The 14,591-nt window shown below is 40.1% G+C and overlaps 1 protein-coding gene across 8 annotated transcripts in view; it reads left to right on the top strand.

Moving 5' to 3' along the window:
* SH3RF2 (SH3 domain containing ring finger 2) overlaps nt 1–14,591 on the top strand; it is a 170,250-nt gene that overhangs the window by 111,077 nt on the left and 44,582 nt on the right. For 5 of the 8 annotated variants that reach the window (XM_069102681.1, XM_069102677.1, XM_069102676.1 and 2 more), the window contains one exon: nt 5,957–6,016. The exons of the other annotated variants lie outside the window; for them this stretch is intronic. In XM_069102681.1, the coding sequence (XP_068958782.1) occupies nt 5,957–6,016 (60 nt within the window). The remainder of the gene's footprint in view (nt 1–5,956; nt 6,017–14,591) is intronic. 8 annotated transcript variants of the gene reach the window in all.

Raw genomic sequence — 14,591 nt, 5'->3', positions numbered from 1 at the left:
TTCATAGGAATGTAGATCTAGAACTGGAAGGAACCTATGAGGTCATCTAGTCCAACCCTGTAACCCCCAAAGTTCACAAAGTTGTGACATACTCAAGGTCAGAGGTGGACTTTGACCCCAGTTCCTTTGCCTCTGGTCCAGAACTCTTCCCAAGATGAATGATTAACACTCCTAAGAAGGAGAACAAGAGAAAACAGTGTCATAGAATCCAAGAGAGTGGGAAGTATCCAGGAAAAGGGGATTAATCAATCTTGTCAAAGCCACAGAAAGGTCAGAAAGGATAAGGACTGAGAGAAGGCCACTGGACTTATTAATGAATAATTGGCAACCACTGAAAAGGTAATTTTAGTAAAGGAGTGGGGTGAAAAGCTAGGTTGCACAGGGATGAGAAGTGAGAAGGTAATGAAGAAGTAGAAATAATAAGTCTACGTCATTCTTCCTCAGAGTTTGAAAAGAAAATGAGGTATAGGTGAATGGCATGGTCAAAGGAAGTTTTTTTAAGGATAGAAGAGATCTTAGGATTGCTATAGCTATTGGAGAAAGAGATGGAAATAGAACATAAAGAAGCTGGGGGGCGGGAGGGGATGATTAATGAAGTAAGCTGCCAAAAGAGGCAGTAAAGAATAGAATCGGGGCAAAAGTAAAGGGATTGATTTTGTCAAAGAGAAGGACCACCTCATGGTATGAGACTGGAGCTGAGGAAGGGAGGAAAGGTGAAGATATAAAGGTTTTGAGGTGTGGAGATGGGAAGTTGGAGGAGTTCATGATGGATGGCCTTAATTTTCTCAGTAAAATAGAAGGCAAGGTCATTTACTGGGGGGTCAGGGAGAAGAGGAAGGGTGAGGGGTAGTATTTAGAATTTGAGGAATGGAGCAAGTTTAGAATCAATGCTGTTAAAAGTATGATAGTCAAGAAGAAATTTTAAAAATATTGAAATCCTCAGTATGAGAGTAAAGAATGAATCTATGAACCAGGTGTTTAATTAATGAAGGAAAAAAAAGGAGGAGGACCTGGAGGTCAGTAGATGGCAGCAGCAAGGACTTGGACAGATTGACAAAGATAAATAAAGTGACAAAGAAAGATAGGTTCCTGACAGATGGTGGCAGAAAGGTTTAGAATAGTAATAATAAAAGTTAGCAGTTATATAGTGCTTTAAGGATTGAGAAATGCTTTATAAATATCTCATTTTGTCCTCACAACAATCCTGGGAGGTAGATGCTATTAGTTTTCCCATTTTACAGATGAAGAAACCAAGGCAGACAGAAGTCAAAGGACTTGCCCCAGGGTGACAGAGCTATAACTTATGTGTCTAAAGCTGGATTTGAGCTCAAGTCTTCCTGACTCAAGGTCCAGCACTATACCTTCCTTCTTTTCTTCTTTCATGTATGGGATACAAGTAGGTAGGTTTGGCTAGAAAACAGAGTGTCTGAAAAGAATAACAAAGCCTGGAAAGATAGAATGAAACCAGATTGAAAAGAGCTTAAAATGCCAAAGGAATTTGTTTTTTTATCCTATAGAAAACAGGGAATCATTGAAGCTTCTTAAGCAGTAAATCATATGGTCAGACTTTTGTTTTAGTTTTTGTGTTTAGAGGCAACCCATGGTCCAGTGAATAGAGTTCCAGGTCTGCAATCAGAAGACTTGAGTTCAAATCCAGCCTCAGACATTTACTAGCCATGTGGCCTTGAGCAAGTAACATAACCTCTTTTGCCTCAGTTTCTTCAACTGTAAAATGGGGATAATATCAACTGCCTCACAAGGGTTTTTGGAAGGATCAAATGAGATAATATTTACAAAAGTGCTTAGCCTAGTATCTGGCACATAGTAGATATTACATATATGCTTCTTCACTTCCCTTTCAGACTGTCAATTTGCCAGCTCTCTAGAATGTAAAGTCCCCAAGCATAGGAACTATTTCATTTTTGCCTTTGTGTCTGTATCAGCAAGCACCCCAGCATCCCCAGGGTGGGCTGCCAACACAGGTTCTTAGATCTGCTTTGTTAAAGGAAAGCAACTCAAAATGGGTTAACAAGCTTACTTTAATCAGTCAAATATGTATCGTTTACCTAGTTCAGGGGAAAAATGTCAGCACCCCGAACTTCTCTGTATACAGGCAGAATTATCAAGACATAGAAACAGATCAAGTAGACAGGTTTCCAAACTGTCCAACCATTACATCCATACCAAATCAACATCTGGGTTTTTCAAAGGCAGGGGGCTCTCAACAACAGCTTCCCAGTCTCATCTGATCAAATCATAGAACACTTCTCAAGTGAGCCCCAAAGCAAAGCCTCACATCAGGGATTATATAGCCTTCTCCTGGGTCAGAGAATGTAACCACCCTCTTGACCCACTGCCCAATCACACAGCATCAAGGTGTGGGCATTCCTGAAAACCAAGCCTCCTGCCACAGGCTCCATGTGACCACATTCAGCCTATTAGGAGGCAGAATATATTTTCAAATCAAGGAAGTTTCTCAGAGTCTCTTAAGCCTATCAAAGGGCCTAGGGGCAGGGAAGATCTTTAAATTTGTATTTCCATTGCAGTGTTCTCCATGCTTTTATGAATGCTTGTTGATTGTTGGATTGGAGCAGGGCAAGTCTGAAAACCAGGAGGCCAATCTGCAATGGTATAGGTGAGAAGTGATGAAGGCCTGAATGAGAAAAGAGAAAGGGATGGCTTTTTATAAACTGGAGGTAGGATCAATAAGACTTGGGAACTGTTTGAACACAAAGAGTCAGGAAGAGTAAGAAGTTGAGGAAGATTCCAAAGTTGTGGGCTGGGATGACTGGAATAATGGTGTTTCTCTTGACAAATAGGGAAGTTAGGAGGATGAATGGATTTAGGGAGAAAGAGAATGAGTTCACTTTTGGACATAATGAGCTTGAGGTGCCAGGGGGACATCCAGATGGAGACTGGAGTTCAGGAGAAGGCTAAGGGCTTTCTAGAGTTGAGAATATGTAGAGTTGGGAGTCCTGGGAGTCATGGGAGATGAAGTCACAGTCAGAAGAAGTGTGGATAGAAGAGGGAACAAGGCACAACCTTGGTGAATACTCACTTAGGAGATTGGACATGGATGATAATAATAGAAGAAAAGACCGAGAAGGACCAGTCACATGGGTAAAAGGACAACTAGGAAAGAGAAGTATCATAAAATCCAAGTAAGAGAAAATATTTAGCAGGAGGATGTGGTCAACAGTAACAAATGATACAGACAAGCCTAGAAGGATGTCGACTGAGAAAAGCCAACAAGATTTAATAATTAAGAAACCACTAGTAACCTTGGAAAGAGTAGCTTCAGTGAATTTACCCTCAGTTTTAAACGATTCTTACATAGTTCCCTGCTAGTGAATTGGTGGGATAGGATAGCTTGAATAAAATGAGAAAGAAGATTTAGACACTGTTGTACACAGTATAGATACACATGCACACACACATATTACACACACACGTAAATGGATAAGCCCTGGCTTCATAACACACATGTAAATGGATAAGCCCTGGCTTCATATGGTCCAAGTTCAATCATAAAGACTTCTCAATAGTCATTATTTCATGGCTCATTATCCCCCTCCCAGAAGTCTTCACAGGAATATCAAAATCTTATTTGTGTTTTGCAAAGATACACCACCCTCAAGCAACTGAGGCCCCCAAGGAATTGACATAGTGTTTATCTATTAAAAGGTGTCTAAGCGACAGAGAAGGGACTACCATGCTAGTCCAGTTAGCAAGGAAATTGTAATATTTCTCTTTATAGAATGTGTTTTTCTCTTCAAGCCTCCACCCTGGAATTTAATTACATAAGCCTAGCAAAACTCAAGGAAATAACTGCTAATTTCCCCACCTCATACACTTGTCCTAGGGCCAGTCTAGTTTCAGATTCCCATTCCTTGTCTCTTGGGTCTATTTCGACTTTGCTCTAACATCTACTGCCCTTGTCCCAGCCATAGGCTGCCACTACCACCACCTTGCAGCATTGTTCTGTAGATATCAAATTGACTCAGGAAACCCTCACATTTGTCCATCATTTGTTGCTTCCATCTGCTTTGCCAACTCACATTCTTCATCCCTTCCATGACCGTGAAGGCCCTGTCTATCTTCCATGAGGCTCTGTCTGCTAGTAGCCCCTGGTCATGGCCTTTTACACGCCTGTGCCCTAGGATTTTCTTTTACCCCGTGCACAGAAGGGGCCAAAGGCTTCCTGGATTACCTGAGAATGGCTTAAATTCTTTAATCCTACATGCTCTTCATCTTTTGCCTTTTATATCCCCTATACATACACACACAACAGCAGCAGCGGCAGATTCATCAACACCTTCTATGGTTCTTTTGTGAAACTTTCAGCTTGTATTCCCTGAGACTTAAAAATGAGACCTTGAGCAAGTCCCTTAGCTCTTAGGGACCTGTAGAGTTGGGAGTCATGGGAAATGACTAGTGATCCACAGGTAAGCTAGTCTCTTAACTGCATGCCTGTCTATAATATAAGGCTAGTCGCTTAACTGCATGTCAATAATATAAAGATTGGACTACTTGATCTCCAAGGTTTTTCCTAACTCTAAAATTATATATTTATAGAGAAATGGGTCTTCAAAAGGAGAGGCAGAAGGATATCTAAAATAAACCCCCAGCCTATGTATCTCCAACTTTCTCCAAAACTAACATTGGTAGCTTTAGAGATTTGAGACTTCCCTCTGCTTAATGATCTGGGCCACCTTTAAAAAGAAATACCTGAACCTCTCAGGACTTCTGTTCACTTAGGAGATTAGGAAGGGCCACTCCTACAAAGTAAAACTTCTCACCCATATATGGAAGAAATGTATACCTGTCAGAGCTACATCACCAAAGCTCAATTCCAGTGGATGAAAAGTGACCGACCTACCCTCAGGGCTGGCAGAGAAGGGGCTATTTGAAGATGAGTAACTACCGGTAGCAGCAAAGTGTCAAAGCAAAGGCATTGAGTGACCCACCTAAGGAGGGAGGAAGAGGAAGTAGTTAGCCTTTGGAGAAAATTTATAGCCAAAGCCCTAATATTGAAAGATGAGGAAAATGAGAGTAAAAAGAATTGACGAGAAAGTCTTCATAAACCATTTTAAAATTCAGCTGTATCTCTGACTAAGCTATCTTCACTGACTCCTTCCCAGCTATGGTGAAACTGAAAGGGGATATTATGGTGGAGATCAGTGCCTTGAAATTAATTAGTGTTAATGAACAAAAAAAAGCCCCACATATAACTCATTAAAAACAGACAAATAGTTGCTAGGTAAGTGACAAGTATTTTAGCTGGCAAACTAAACAGGAGCATAGAAAAATTGTGAGGGGTAGGGGTGGAGTACAGAGAAATGACAGTGGGTGTGGTAACACCTAGGTTTATTCATCATTTGAAATCATTCCCTCCTTCTTTCCCTCCCTCTCTTCCTTAAGCTCTCGCCAAGTCTGAATTTCATAGAGCCAAAACCAAACCCAACACCCTGCCCGGTGTCTCTGATTAATGAATGCAGCAAGACTTCATCATAAAATTATCTGGATATCTAGGATTATGAAATCTTTGGGACAATTGACAGATTACTAGGAGCAGGTGAAACCTTTCTATCTCTGGCTTGGTGGAGAAGAGAAACATTCTCTTTCAGAGACCTAGAAAATGGGCTTTGAAAGACTGAAGCCTTTCTTATTCTTCTGGGAGATTTTTTAAATTGTCTCTCCATTTCTTGTCTTTGAAATCAGTGTTTTTTCCTGTATGGGAATCACATGTTCTTCTAATGTTATTGCTTTTTTCTTCAGTTTTTAGTTTGTCCATTACTTCTGTGTATTTTCATTCCCTATCATTTAATTCTTTCTTTTGTTTCTTTGGCTAGGTTTGCTACCACAGTTTTAAGTTTTTCTACTCTATGGATTATTTTTGCTGTGCTAGCCATAAATTCTGCTTTCATAACTCTTATTTCTCTTTTAAACCATTCAGGAACATCCGACTGTGGTTCCATGCTCTCTTGGGAATTCACAGTATCCTCTGCCTTCTCAGGTATTGATTCATTTTCCTTTGCCTTACAATATTTATTCATAGATATCTGGCTTGCTTAGCTGATCTGGAGGCCTATTTCCCTTCTGTTATTAATATTTTCCCTGTTGTCTTGTCTTTAACTGAGGTCTTTTTTAGCCCAAGATTTTCAGTAATTTCCTATTTTTTTTCCCTTATTGCTCACTTTCTGACTCCTTCCTATTTGATTTCTGTTTCCCTGGAGACTGAACCTCAAAGCTCTATCGGACTCCTCCTACATGAAGGTATTCATATTTCGCTGGCCCTGGTATCTGCTATACTGGAGTCCCAGACAGAGCAAACTTGGGCCTTTTGGTTTTCTGTAGTACAAGGAAGTATTGAAGACATAGTTCAATTCTGTTGCAAGTCTATGGGTTGGCTTGTGCAATCCTGCCAAAGGGTGTTAACCAGTGGAGGAGGGAGTGCTGAGTGAGCATATTTTGGGTCAGGAATTAGTTTTTTCTCCTCTTAGTTCAGGACTTGTTTTTGTTTTTGTTTTTCTTATCTCATTAGAGTTCTCAGTGTCCTAGAAGAGGGCATTACTGCCTACAGCAGTCCTGAGAGCAGCCCAAACCAGACTAAAATGGGATTGGGAAATATTTAACAAAATAAATAAAAGTGCAAAGAACACAGATTTTAATATGTCATTTTCTAAGTCAAAATGCAGCCCACAAGAGTCATTACATGTGATTTAGTGACCCCATTTCTCCTTGAGTTTGATAACACTGTCAGAGTATGAACACAGCTGAAATTATATTATCACTCATACATAATTCCTATTTTGGAGTGGCTTGAGAGGTTGTGAGCATTGGGGAAAGTGTTTAATCCTCCATCTTGTGTTTCTCATGACCCCTGAAGCCCTTTTTAATTATCCCAGGCTTCTCTTCCCTTCTGCTCTGAACTCTGACAGTTTTTGAAGTTATTTCTCCATGAAGCTGTCTTATAATAGTTTTGTATATTTTTCATTACTTACCTTTGTCATTCTTTTTGTGTACAAGGGACTACTGTACATCCTTCTTTTCTATTCCTGAAAATACCTAGGCTGGGCACACAGTAGACATTCACTTAATGCCTTCTTTGTTTATATAAAGTGTGATGTTGATGGAGAGAGAAATGTTGAATAGTACAGTTGTTACTGTTTTCCAGCCTCATCTTCTAAGTAAAATGACACCAGAACATTGAGGAAAGGAAAACACTGGAAGGAATGGAGAAAACATAGTTAGAGGATGTGAAAGAGGATTAATGAAAAGAGAGAATAAACTTGGTTAATGGAAGATTAGCATTCTGTGCCATCCAGAAGCCTCAATACCAATAATGCTTCAAAGGGGATTCAGGTTTGATAAAAATAGGAAAAATAATCTCTTTCCTGTCTACCTTACAATGCTGTTTCAAGGATGTATGTATTTATATATGTGTATACATATATATATGGTGTGTGTATCTCTCTCTGTCTATATATATGTATATATATATTACTCATACATATATTTATATGTGTTTTAGATATGCATATTTATGTATTTATATATATACATGTATGTTATATGTGTACTAGTGCTTTGGGTTTTTTATCTTTTTTTCATTTTTAAAAAAGTTATTTTGAATTTATGGAATAAAATAAGCATTTCTATTACATAGTGAAATAAAAAAGATGATTGCACAGGAAACTGCAAATCTACTATTCACAAATTGCTATTCCTTTTAAATATACAACAAAATTGTCATGTAAATTTCTTATTTTTTCTTCTTCCCCATCCCAAGATGGTTAACAATAAACCCAAATAGGTATGTGTGTGTTTGTATGTATATGTAAAATTATTCTACATATACCTTTAATTATTATTATTTCTTTCTCTGAATGAAGATAGCATTTTTCTTAGTATGTCCTTTATGGTTAATTTGGGTGTTTATAATATTAAAAATAACTTATTCAAAGTCATTCTTCAAACAATATTGTTGTTACCGTATACAGTGTTCGCTTGGTTTTTCTCATTTCACTTTTCATTATTTCATGAAGTCCTTCTATGTTTTTCTTAAATCATTGAGCTCATCATTTCTTATAGCACAGTAGTATTTCATCACAATCGTATACCACAACTTGTTCAGCCATTCCCCAATTGATGGGCAGTCCTGTAATTTTCTGTTCTTTGCCGTCACAAAGAGAACTGCTACATACATTTTAAATATTAAAATTTCTTTTTCTTTTCCTTTTCCCCTAATTATCTTTGAAAATAGACCAAACAGTGGTATTGCTGGGTCAAATAGTATAGATAGTTTGGTCATAATTCAAGACTGTTCTCCAGAATGGTTGGACTACAGTTCTACCAACAATGAATTAGTGTCCCAATTTTTCCACAACCCCCCCCCCATTTATTACGTTCCCCTTATATCATTTTAGCCAATCTGGTAGGTGTAAAATAATTTTTCAGGGTTGTTTTAATTTGCATTTCTCTAATCAGTAATGATCCAGAGCATTTTTTATATGATTATAAATTGTTTTGATTTCTTCATTGGAAAACTGCCTGTTTATGTCCTAGGAAGCAGAAGAAAGATAAAGAACAATAGCTCAAAGAGCAAGGTCAGAGGAAGGGATTTTTAGGATAAAGGAGAGCTCACTATATTTGTAAAGAGAGAAAATAAAAAAAGTGTAGAGGGAGAGATTGAAGATGAGAGAAAGAAAGAAAAAAGAGAGGAAGCACAAATGATCGATGAACTGGACTCGAGAGGAGTCAGCAATAGATCAACAAGTAATTTTTAAGCATTTACTATGTGTTAAATGCTAGGGTTACAAAGATAGGAAAAGAATGTAAGCTTCTGTCCTCAAGAAGCTTACATTCTAACAGGGGACACAATATGCAAACAATATATACAAAGCAAACCATATACAGGATAAGTAGGAAATAATTAACAAAGGAATGTTACTAGAATTAAGAAGGGTTAGGGAAAGCTTCCAATAAAAGGTGGAATTTTAGTTGAGACTTAAAAGAAGCAAGGGAAGTTAGTAGGCAGAACTAAGGAAGGAAAGCATTCTGGGCATGGAGGACAGCCAGAGAAAATGCCTGGAGCTGAGAAATACAGTGTCTTGTTTAAGGAATAGCCTGGAGACCAGAGACACTGGATTGAAGAATATGTGGTGGGGAGTAAAGTTTTAAGAAAACTAGAAGGCAGTCTGGGAGGTGGGGCGCATTAGCAACAGCAGGAACCAGGAAAAGCCCCCTGCAGAAGGTGAGATTTGAGCTGAACCTTGAAGGAGAACAAGGAAACTAAGAAACAGAGTTAAGGAAGCTTCATGGCAAGTGTAAGGTGATCCAGGGTATGCTGGAGGCAGCTCTTACCAGCTAGTGGAGTAAATTGTTCAGTTTTCAGTGTGAGCATTTATACCTTGGAATCAACAAATGCTACAAATCAGGGCTTGATTTATTGTTTTGTTGATTGTCTAGACTTAAGAAAGTAACAGAGAAAAATGTTAATAATGCAGATTAAACTAAAAATGTGTTCTTCCTTTTTGGAGAGCATTATTAAATATTTTCCAGTACCCCCTGGCAGATAGCAAATGAAAAGGCACAGAGACAGGAAATGGATTATTATAAGCAAGAAGTAGCAAGTGGCCAGTTTTTCAGGATCACATAATGCGTAGAGAGGGCCAAAGTAAAAGACTGAAAGAGTAGGCAGGGATTTGGTTAACAAAAGTTTTTCATGTCAGAGGAGTTTATATTTGATCCTGGAGAGGGTAAGGAGACACTACAGCAAGGGTCACTGTCAGATATAAGATTTATAAAAATAACCTTGGCAGCTGAGTGGAGGAAGGATGAATGGATGGATTGGAGTGAAGTTTAAGTTAAGGCTGGGAGATCAGTTAGAAAGCCATTGCAGTTGTCCAGGGAAGGTGCTTATGCTATGGTGGTGGCTGTGTGAGTAGAGAGAAGGGGACCTATATAAGAAATGTTGTAAAGGTAAAAACAACACAATTCAGCAAAGGGATGGATATGTGGAATGCAAGTGACTGAAGAGTTGAGGATGACACTGAGGTTGCAAGCATAGGAGAGAAGTGGGTATCACAGCATGAAATGAAGAGCACAGTGGGGAAGGGGGTGGCCTTAGCCAAGTGGACGGGCCCCTCATACTTCGATACCAAAGGGAGGAAAAAGATGGACTGAAGGAAGGTTTTAGTGGCTTTTGAGGTTATGGCAGAAGGGATATGAGAGAGCTCATGATAGATGGCCTTGGTCTTCTTGAGAAACCAAATTATCTGCCAAGAGTATCGGGAACTGGAGGAAAGAGGTTCTCAGAATTCAGAGATTTTTTTTTCCAGAAATGGGACCACAGAGGCCATCTAGTCCAACCCATGCCTGAAAAAATAATTCCTTCTAGAATAGTCTCAACAAGTTGTTGCCCAGAGGCAGCAGGTGGCATAGTGGATAGGGCCTTGGAGTCAAGAGGACCTGAATTCAGATCCAACTTCAGATACTTACTAGCTGTGTGACCCTGAGCAAGCCTCTTAACCCTGATTGCCTGAAACAAAACAAAACAAAAAAAGTAACAACAACAAAACAAGTAGTTGCCCAGCTTTTGTTTGAAAGCCTCAGTTCCTAAGGTAGTTCATTTCACTTTGGAATAACTCTAATTGTTAAGAAATTTTTTCTTAGTCCAGATCTTCATTGAAGGAGTTTGACAACATGGCTGAAAACATCATGCTAAAAAGGTTAGGAGCAAGCACACAGCCTTGTTTCACTCTGTTGGTGACTGGGAAAGCACAAGAGTATTGTCCATTATTGAGAACTCTGGTAAGCATACTGTGAGTGAGATTGATGTGCAATACTGATGAACTTCTCCAGGCAACCAAATTTTGACATAATTTTCCATAAGCCCTTGAAACTGACAGTGTCAAAGGCTTTGGTCAGATCTACAGACGTTGTGTACAGACCACTGTTCTGTTCCTGGCATTTCAACTGGAGCTTTCGGGCTACAAACACCCCATCGACTGTTCTTCAGCCCTTTCTGCAGCCACATTGGCTCTCAGGTAGATGCCCATCTTCCAAGTAAAGGATAAACCTATTCAGGAGGACTCTAGCAAAAATCTTGCCAGCAATAACTAAGAGAGACACCTCCCTGTGAGTGTCACAGGAAAATCTGTTTCCTGGACAGTAAAGGTACCCTTGAACTCCTAGAGATAACATAACTCAGAAAATTTTAGTCAGCTTTTGTATGAGCAATGGACCCCCCCACCTTGTAAATCTCAGCTGGAGATTTGCATTAGCACTACTTGCTTTACCACATGAAATGAGTTTAATGGCATTCAAAACCTCTTCTTAGGTTGGAACATCAGTTAGGGAAGGATTGATTTCACCCTGAAGTAAATAGTCAATGGCTTCAGCATTGATTGATGATGGTCTGTTGAGAAGAGCATGGAAGTGTTCAGCTCATCTCTCTAGGATTATGTCCTTACCACTAATCAATGTGACTGCATCAGTATTGAGTAGTTGAAATGCACCATAGATCTTTGGCCCATAAATAGCCTTCAGGGCTATTTATAAAAGCACTTTGGATTGTTACTATCAGCATAAAACTGAATTTCATCTGCTTTTTTGAGCCAAGAATACTGCATCTCTCTAAGCTTTGCTTGTACTTCACCTTTGATGGAATTAAATGCTACCTTCTTAGAGATGGATGAACTATCCTGTTGGTAAATTCTGTGGAGTTCTCATTTCTCATTTAGCAGCTTCTGAATTTCCCCATCATTTTCATCAAACCAGTCTTGACATTTTTGAATGTTCTGACGACCCAGATGAGCAAATGCAATGCTGTACACCAAATCTCTGAAAGCTACCAACTCCTTCTCTGCTCCACTGTTGCCAACCATGTGTTGACTCAACTCTCCCTCCAAGTTAGCAATAAACTGTTCAGAGAAGCACTCAAATCTTCTGGTAGACATTTTGCCTTGGGGCCCCCGCTTTTGTTGAATGCAATTATTTTTGTTTGGAGAGGATAAGTCTATGATCGGTCTAGCACTCTATACCACACCTTGTCTTCATCACTCTCACATCCTATCTGTCTCATCTTCTTTCAATCACGTGGTCTACTAAATGCCAATGTTTGCTGCAAGGGCATATCCATGAAATTTTATTGCATTTAGGTAAAGGGAAGACAGTATTGGTGATAAGAAGGTCATGCATGCAAAAGTCTTAAGGAGTAAGTGACCATTTCTACTGCTGTTTCCAACTCCATTCCCCCCCAGGACTCTCTGCCATGTCTGGTAGTCTTGGCCTCCTGTAGCATTAAAGTCACCCAGAATTATAAGCTTGCCCTCTTTTGGTGCATTAATGATAAGGGTCTCCAGGGCTTCATCAAATTTTTCTTTGATCTCATCAGGGTGGAGCATAGGCACTGATGATGGTGGCATGATGTTTTCCTGCTAGTGGCAATCATGAGCCTGTCATTCACTCTTTTTGGTAGGCATACAAGCTTGCTGGCAGATTACTTTTGATTGCAAAACCTACACCAACTTCACTGCACTCTCCTTCACTGTGGCTACTCCAGAAAAAGGTGTATATAACTCTGACTTCAATAAGCTGACCTTCATATGCCAGCCTTGTTTCTCTCAGGGCTGCTATTTGGACGTGATACTTGAGTTCTCTTGCGATAAGAGCTGTTCATCTTTCAGGTCTACTGGATTTTGTGTTGTCTGTAAATGTGCACATATTCTGTGTACCAATGGTGAGTGGAATCATCTCTGCAGGAGTTTTTGTACAGTTTTTGTGTTTTGACTGCAGGCTGGGATTCCTGCCAGCCACAGTAATCAAGCCAGGTTTGGTTAAGAAGGAAAGTTTTAGGATATTTTTTCTAGTCCCTTCCTCTCACCAGGATGTGAGCAGTACAGTTCTTAAAAGGCTGTTCAGACACCCAGGGGGCTGCCAAGTCCCACTGCTACTTCCAGTGAGAAGATGACCCTATGGTCCGGGCTGCCTGTGTGCAGGATTGTGACTACAGCTCCCAGTGTATCCATGCTTGCTGCTTCATCACTTGCCTGTCACCACAGGACTTTGACATTAGTAAAAATGGTAAAATGGCATAGGTGATGTCTTTTGATTCATGCATAAATTGGATTTAAATGAGGCAGAGTTGGATGAAGTCGTCAGCCTCACTCTCTCTTCCAGAGTCATCACAGTCCTGTGGCAGGACAGAGTCAAGACAACTGGTGATGGCCCAGGATGTAGTGGATGACCTTGGCATCTTCAATGTCTAACCAAGCTCTAAGTGCTTCACAGCGCCTGCTTCAGCTGCCTTCATGGCCATTGGAAAAAATTGTTCTGATCCTCCCATTCCACCAGAGAAACCTTCACATGCTTAGGGTAGACAACCCCCTACCCCCACTAACTCACCAATGTACTTGAGACCCTTCAGTTCTGGTTTAGCCCATCTGCAAAATGGTTTGCCAGGGTGTGGCTGCTATGCATGCTACAGCTTCTTGGAGCCACAGGTGAGAGTTAGGTGGATCAGGTGGATACCAAAGGTGAAAAAGCAGCCCTGAAAAGGGCTCAGAAAGCCCTCACACCAGAGATGCTAGTATTCTCTGAACACACCCTTGTAATTCCAAGCAAAGGCTACCTCCAAGGTTTGGAATACCAACATAGTAACTCTATTTTATTCAGTGACAGATTAAGGCAAAACATTCACAGAACAGAGAAAATCAAAATACAGTGTAACTCAGTCATTTAGCAAGTTCTCAATTTAATCACAAAGTATATCAATTTAATCACAAAGTACAGAGTCAAACCAAAAGCAGCCCACCCTTGGCTAGTACATTCATTTAGTAGTAAATTCTCAATTCAATCCAAATACTACTCTACCCCTGGATAGTACATTCATTTAATCAGTCACGAAGTCTCTCTTCTCAAATGGAGATTAGTTCCATTCATTTGGTCAGTCACAGAGCACAAAAAAAAGTCAAAAGTTTCCCACCCCTGGATCACAACTGAATTACATTACCACCAAGCACCTTCTCAAAGGGGAAGTAAAGAGCACAAAGGCCATCTACCCCAAGCCACAAGGTTATCATCACAGCATTAAACATGCAAGGAGAGGTCTTTTCTTCATCTTGACATGAGGCAAGTTCTCAGCAATCTCTGTTCCTGGGAGACAAAGCTTAACAAAGCCACAATATGCATCGCCAGTGTCCTCATCAATTCACTCTTTGCCTGCAGAACAGTCCCAGAATCCCTGAAAACATCAGCAAGACCTTCTTCCAGGATTTCTGTACACATACAAGAAGAAAATCCTTCTTCAGGGCTTCTGAACTAACCGCAAGGTTCCAGGACCTCTGCAACAACAGCACTGTTCTTCACCAGCAGATGAATCTGGCAAAACAACATCAAAACAGACAGACAAAATACCAGAATCACAGCCATGCCTCCTCAGTCCTTAGCAGCTCTGGGTGGCAGTTTTCAAAAGTCCTGGGCAGCTCCAACTGGCCCTTAGCAATCCAGGTGGCTTTGTCTGGCAGTTCTCTCTCTCTCTCTCTCTCTCTCTCTCTCTCTCTCTCTCTCTCTCTCTCTCTCTCTCT

Source organism: Petaurus breviceps, unplaced genomic scaffold (genome assembly GCF_028583685.1).
Source record: "Petaurus breviceps papuanus isolate PSGF00001 unplaced genomic scaffold, PetGlider_PUasm1.0 551, whole genome shotgun sequence".
Lineage (NCBI taxonomy): Eukaryota > Metazoa > Chordata > Mammalia > Diprotodontia > Petauridae > Petaurus > Petaurus breviceps.
The sequence above is the reverse complement of the archived record's forward strand: the minus strand, read 5'-3'. Positions and strand labels throughout refer to the sequence as shown.